This window comes from Egretta garzetta, unplaced genomic scaffold, assembly GCF_000687185.1.
Source record: "Egretta garzetta isolate BGI_Z169 unplaced genomic scaffold, ASM68718v1 scaffold8, whole genome shotgun sequence".
NCBI lineage: Eukaryota > Metazoa > Chordata > Aves > Pelecaniformes > Ardeidae > Egretta > Egretta garzetta.
This window is the reverse complement of record NW_009260407.1, coordinates 3,775,937-3,782,896: the sequence shown is the minus strand read 5'-3', so window position 1 is coordinate 3,782,896 and position 6,960 is coordinate 3,775,937. Positions and strand designations below refer to the sequence as shown.

Genomic DNA, 6,960 nt, shown 5'->3' with positions numbered 1-6,960 from the left:
CGGCTCCTAGGGGCGGCCTGGGGCCCCTGTGCTCCGTGAGGGGCCTCCCCACGCCCCGGCGTGCGAGCAGCCTCCGGCTTGGGCCGCGACTGCGCCGCGGGTCTCTGCCGTGCTCCGTTTCTGAGGCGCCTCTTGGCCCTCCAGGGTGCATCACCTCAGAAAGGGCTCCCCGGCTCTGTGGGCTTATAGGGCTGCCCGGCCTTCTGTCTGCTTCTCTTATAGCTAGGGAAAAACTGCGGCTGAGCGTTAACGGAGCCTTCGGTTGGTGAGAGGGGAACGTAGAAGGAGGGAGTGCTGTTAAATAACGTAGCTATAAGCAGGATGACGGAGGTAGGTAGCATCAGGGACTTACCCATAGTGCAAAATCAAGTAAGTACTGAAGGGCAAAATTGCGCTTTTCCCCTTCTAGCCCAAGTTTTCCTTACTTCCTGGACAGACTTATTTTTCTGTGTGATAAATAGCATCAGTGCTTGAAAATGTAACGGATTCTTAGGCTGAGATCCTGCAGAAGGATTTAAGGGTGCGGGAGATCTGTATGAATGTGCTGCCAAAGAGTTAAAGTAACAGCATTAGCAAACTATTGGCAAAAGTACTTATAGTCACGGTCATTTGAAGGCAAATAATCTGTATTAGGATGTAAAGGCAGAGAGCCACAGGATTTATTTTGAAAGACTTGAACAAGTCTGTTGAAGCTAGCTCTTAGGCATGAATTTATTTTGCTGCTTAGTAAGATGTATTACATATTTCTGACATACTGTGTATGTAGGCACGATGTAGCTTTTTCTAGGTTCTTGCTTACATTAAGAAATAGTGGTGATAAATTGCATTATATTTAATGGGTGCCGTGGGTTTCCTGTTTACTTGATAGATTGCTAAAATACCCAATTAACTAGACTTTCTTTACTAAAATCTGGGGGTTTTTAATAGAATACCATATGTTGAATTTTGAACAACTGGGGGCAATATTGACTTGTAAGATAAATGAAGACCTGAGTCCTTTGGTACAGAGCCAGGGAGACCAGGGCTGCTGGGGTAGTAAGGCTGTGGTGTGCTGCAGCTTTGGTGTGTTTCCTCTCTGAAGAGAGGCCCCTAGTGCCAGCCCTGTGTTGCCTAGTGACTTGTTTGCAGGATTTTATTTTTAAGAGGCTTCTGTTTTGAAACTCCTAATTGCAATCTGCAGGTAAACAGAGGTGTAGCTGACAATTTTCCAGCTGCATTTTGGTGATTAGCAGGTGGTTCACAAGCCCTGAACCAAGTTAAACATTGCCAAATCAATTTGAAGTTGGTACCTGCTGAGAGGTATGACTTATCATTTTAATTAAGGTGCTTTTCTGAGCAAATTGGAGATGCTTACTTCTAATCTAAAATTCTACTTGTGTGAGTAATTACTCTTTTAAGCAGCATCCCCAGAAGGATCAAATGAGACAGTGGATTATTTTCACAGACCTGGGTACCCAATTTTTTTGTTTTATAGAAAGGATTGTTCATACATGTGGACAATAAAAATCTTGTGGTCACAACAGTCCTTTCATCACTACTTGGGATGCAGTTAAATGAAAGAGCTGGTTATTCACAACCTGGCCTAGTAAGGATTATTCCTTTGAGTTAGACAAGCGGTAAGGATCATTCAGATTAAAAACTACAGTTTGGGGTGAGCTTTTTTTAATGAGTTTGATGTTGCAGGGTCTGACCTTGGATTTATGGGCATAATATAATGGGTTTGAGTGCTTCATGTGTCGTCTTGCTCCTTTTTAATATTTGAAAGAGGATATCAGATAGGAAAAAAAAAAGATAATGGGGAATATCTGTAACTTTTTATAATATTTTTCATTTTTTTTAAAGAAAAAATTCTGTAGAGCTTTATGAGTGAGTGAAAAATAATCTACAAAATTCATAGTAAGATACTTTATACCAGTTAAGTAGTGTCATTCATCCTCTTGAAGAAAAGCCGTTCACAAAGCAAAATGCTACTTAGCACATGAAACAGTTGTGTAACTTCTGCAGATGTCTTTTTGAACGTAATGATTAGAAAATAAGCCTTAGTATTTCTTATCAGAGCGTTTTACTCATTTCTGTAGCCACATGGTTCATTATAATCAGGTGAAAATGGCACCATACATAATTCATTTTGTCTTTTAACAGGAACTGCGAACTGAGATGGAAGAACCAGCGTTTGAAAAATTGACATCTTCATGCAATACTCCAAAGGATTCTGGAACAGCAGCTCCACGGGGGACTAGTTCAGGGAAACTGGTATGAAAATTTGTCTACCTCCTGCCCAGTGGGGGTCCAGGTCTACTCATTTGTTTTTCCAGTAATGTGACTCTTAGTTGTAACAAAAATGCTTGTGAAATCATCAAGCAGCTGGAAGTCACTGAGATACCGTTTGCTGGAAGGCTAACGGTAGCTATAGGTATAAACTGCCTATAAGGTTGGTCCAGATGAGGAATGTGCTTGGTACACTTTGCTCTCAATGTGCAGATGCTTGCTGTGAATACAAAGTGATGGAGCAGTAGACCCAAAATGTCATACTAATTAATTTAAATACTATTTGGGTTTGCGGTGGGATTTTGTTGGTGGTGTTTTGGTGTTTGGTTTTTTTTTGTTTTTTTTTTAATCTGGCATCTTCAGTTTTCTGAAATCCTAGTTGTCTAGGTTGCTGTGTATGCAGAATGACTTCCTGTGAGTTCTGCTTGCACTTGAACGAAGTACACTGCTTTCAGTTTGTGTATTCTCCATAATGCTGAGCTCTAGTTTGATGGCCATCCTAGCATGTGTTATGGTGATGCTGCCATGCTCAGCATCTGGACTTACGCAGGATAGGTCTAGTTAGCAAGTGTTCCTTAACTAATCCCTCTCCCTCTCTCATGTTTTGTTGTATTTTCACAGGTAAAAATGTTAGACACAGATTATTTTAAAAAAAAAAAAAAGTTAACTACTTTTTGAAGAAGAATGATCACCTTTTAGATGCTTATCAGTGAAGGATCTCAAAACATGAACAAGTCAAAATTATTCAGATCGTTTCTAATACTCTCAAGTAGAACACAGATGTTTTATACTACTGCTAATACAGAAAGTATATGTGTGGTGGGATGGAACAGCAAAAAAACGCCATCCATTATCGCCATTAAACTAGAGCTAGAGGGGGAAATTGAACATGGTGGCATAAAATCAGCCAAGTTGAAATATGCTGTATATCTTCTGCACAAAGAGTAGATGAGTAGGTTTGCCTAGGTGGAATACAGGATTTGCTCCTAGAAAACGTGGAGGCACATCTTTCCATATCTTGCAGCTGTATGTGCAAACACATGTGAAAGGAAGAATTGAACTTTGTTATGTTTGTGAAAGCTATAGTGAGAATTAGGAAGTCTGGCTGTACAATGATCTTTATACGACACGTTCTATGTAAATAATAACCAGGGTAAACAGGCCTTTGAAATTTGATCCAAAGATTGATTATTCTGATCTCTCTGGGGCTTTTTTATTGTTTTTTTTTTTCTTTAGCCACTGAGTGCAGCTCTGAGGGAGCGATTAAGGAAAACAAGACGTTCGTTTAATGCTAATTTTACAGCAGCAAAGCGGCTCAAAATAGACACTGAAGAAAAAGACTGTGCTGATGCTGACAAAGGGTGCCTGCCAAAAAATAGTACAGATTGTTCCAGATTACAAGATGGTCCTGAAAACCTGGAAAGAAATGGCACTGGACATACAGGTTTCAAAAGTTCCTTACAGGAAAATGATCTCTGTGGATCAGCAGATAATTCTCATGTTCTACCAGCTGATCTTAGTCAGCAACAGTCCCTGGAAGAAAAAATGAGGCTGGTGAAACAAGTGCAAGAGAAGGAAGAACTACTTCGAAGGCTAAAACTGGTTAAGATGTACCGATCTAAGGTGAGGCAAACCTCTGAAAAAGCACTTTAAAGTCGTTCTTTGAATTAGAATTCATAGTGTAATCCTCATTTATTGATTTAATCAACAATACTGACTCAGTTTTTGTGTGTGTGGTGTTTGTGTATTATCTCAGTTTAAGGTGTTATTGATACCCAGCAGATGTATTTTTATAAAACTCCCACATTTCAGCAAATGACAAATTTTTTTTTTTGTCCCAATTTCAGAACAACCTGTCTGAGCTGCAGGCTTTGATAGTGAAATGGAGAAGTAGTACCCAGCTGATGCTATATGAACTACAGTCAGCCTTTTCTGCAGATGGCAAGAAAGTGAGTCTCACTCAGCTGATAGATACTTTTGGATTAGAAGACCAGTTATTGCACTACAGCAGAACAGAAGAAGACTTTGTAGATGGGTAATCTACAGGTGCAAAGCTTTCAATTACACACAGGCATAAGCAGAAAAGATTGCATGAATTCTGATCACATAAGAAGGGTTGGTCAGCCAGTGGACTTCATGGTTAGGAGGTTTTCTCAGGAGACACTTGTAAAGCTATGTACTTGGATACAGTAGGCACTGTAAAAGGCATTACTTAACGGCAAAGATCAAACTTGTGTTGTTTTGGAAAACGTGGCTCGGTAACTTGATCAGTGAATAGTTATTTAATAAAAATAAAATGAAATCAAGTTGTACTTTACATAGGTAACTTGATCAGTGAATAGTTATTTAATAAAATGAAATCAAGTTGTACTTTACGTGTACAAGGCAGTCCATTCTCTGATTAGTGTTTGCATGGTTACTTCTCTTCAAATAATGAACTCAAATTAATTGTCATTGATGTTCAGGTGGGGAAGAGTTCAGTTCTTTGTTTGTAGATCCATCTCCATTTTAGAAATGTCTTCCCGCTGATAGTCAGTTAAGGACAGTATTTTGTGAGTTAAGTAAAGCTAACTAATTTGCATGTTGTTAATATTCTGAAGCTGCAGTGAGATGTTCTCAGTAGCTTTAATTATTACTGAGGGAAATGTGCCATCATGCACTCATTTTCCAACACTGGTCCAGACAGCTGCCTTCAGGGAAGCTGTCTCTTAAGCATTCTGCCACAGCCTGAGATAATAGAAGGGAAGGCAAGAAAATCGCAGCCAACATCTGTCTACTCTACAACTTCATGTGAGAGCCAAGGTGATTTCTCTCTTCAAATAAATAAGAAAACCAAGACCTTGTCTAATGGGAATGCTTCAAATAACAGCATCATAAAGCTGAATAAAACTTCAGCATTTCATTTATCCTCAAGTAAATGTTGTCTTTTTAAAATTTTTTTTTCTAATCTTAACTTGAAATTGCTTATTTTCTCATGATGGCCTATGCATATAGTGTGGTGACTGCTGTCTGCTTTTATTTTCCTTAAAATCATTGCTTGTCAAGTGTAACAATACATAAATTTTAACTACTCTGCAGCTCTCCCTGCTATGACTATTGTTTCATATGTGAACAAGTTCTGTACTGGTTGTACCTTAACTGTTTTGTTTACAGGTGGCATTTCCTGTTTCCTTAATAAGGGAGTAATTTCTTAGATATCTCAAGGGAAATAAAATCAAAGATTATATAGACCCTTTTAACATTGGTAGGGCTCATTAGACTCAAATCTGAACCCACAACTTGCTCTTAAAAATACAGAATGTTGCCGTCCACAGAGAATTAATGAAGATCAACCTCTGTTGTTAATCACAGTTTGAGTATTAAGACACTGTTTCTTCTGCCTATTTAGGTTAATAAAAAAAGATGAAGCTGACTCATGAAGGGGGTAGTTCTCTTTCCCAGGATCCTTCTAGGGAAGTTTCAGTAGAAAGAAAAAAGTCTTGCAAGAAGAATGAAGCTGTAATCAGAAATTGCAGACCCCAGTTAGAGATGGTAAAGCAAAAAAGGAGGTGGTGTATAAGATCACAGCAGAAGTGTAGAATTTTGTTTACCTAAGGTATCAAAGCTATTAATGCTCTCACAAGGGACTGAGTTTCGATTTTATGTGAATTCATGAAAGGAGGACAAGAATCAGCACACACCATGGAAGAGTGAAATAAAAATCAGTGAGAAGGCCTGAGTAGATAGATCATACTCCAGCAGTGGTTAATTTTATCAAGTGTTCTTTATCTTTCTTCGCTGTCTTGGAGAGATCTGGCAGGAGACTGTACTGCGTATCGATGTGAAGGGGTGGGAGATAGCAGCAACTCTTTCAGGAGGCCAGATGCTTCCAAACCTGGACCATGGAAGAGTGAAATAAAAATCAGTGAGAAGGCCTGAGTAGATAGATCATACTCCAGCAGTGGTTAATTTTATCAAGTGTTCTTTATCTTTCTTCGCTGTCTTGGAGAGATCTGGCAGGAGACTGTACTGCGTATCGATGTGAAGGGGTGGGAGATAGCAGCAACTCTTTCAGGAGGCCAGATGCTTCCAAACCTGGTTTTCCTGTTCCCCGGGGGCCCCCAGCCACAGCTACTGCTGGCTGTGGGTCATCACACTATCGGAAGCAGGAGCAGCTTTCAGGACTGGGCTAAGTAGCACACATGGTTAGGCTGAAGCATAGCTTCATCTTCTCAGCCACCTACACCTGTGCTGTCATGGGTGTAAATAAATTTAAAAAGGAAAATGAAGTCAAAGCCACAGATGTGAATTTTAGCAGATGCAAATTCATGGATTTCTTGCAGTATTTCACCTTCAAAATATTCTACAATTGTATATTGCAGATATGGATATGCAAATCCATAGGATATACAAATATAACTGTTCTTCTATCAGTCTACAATTTCTTGTACCCTTTGTTTTCTGTAATGAGCTATAAGGTTTATATCATCAAAACAGCAGAAATATCTCATGAACTGAAATATAACAGGGATAAGACTAAGTATAAAATGTACAAACCAGAAGAACACGCATCTTTCAAACTGAAGTTATTTTTTAAAGACATTACAGAAGAAATCATTTGTGGAAAGAAAAGTTCAAGGAGAAAAGGCAGATGTCCAAGCTCTTTTTCTTAGTCAAGACCATGGTATTATACATCTACCTGGACTCTGATTT

At 39.2% G+C, this 6,960-nt stretch overlaps 1 protein-coding gene across 1 annotated transcript; it reads left to right on the top strand.

Annotated features, from left to right (window-relative positions):
* The first annotated feature begins 2,157 nt into the window (after positions 1-2,157).
* On the top strand, positions 2,158-4,307 carry SFR1 (SWI5 dependent homologous recombination repair protein 1). Its single transcript, XM_009643482.1, has 3 exons — positions 2,158-2,253; positions 3,505-3,891; positions 4,116-4,307. The coding sequence occupies exons 1-3, from the start codon at positions 2,158-2,160 to the stop codon at positions 4,305-4,307; spliced, it is 675 nt and encodes a 224-aa protein (XP_009641777.1).
* The last annotated feature ends 2,653 nt before the right edge of the window (positions 4,308-6,960 follow it).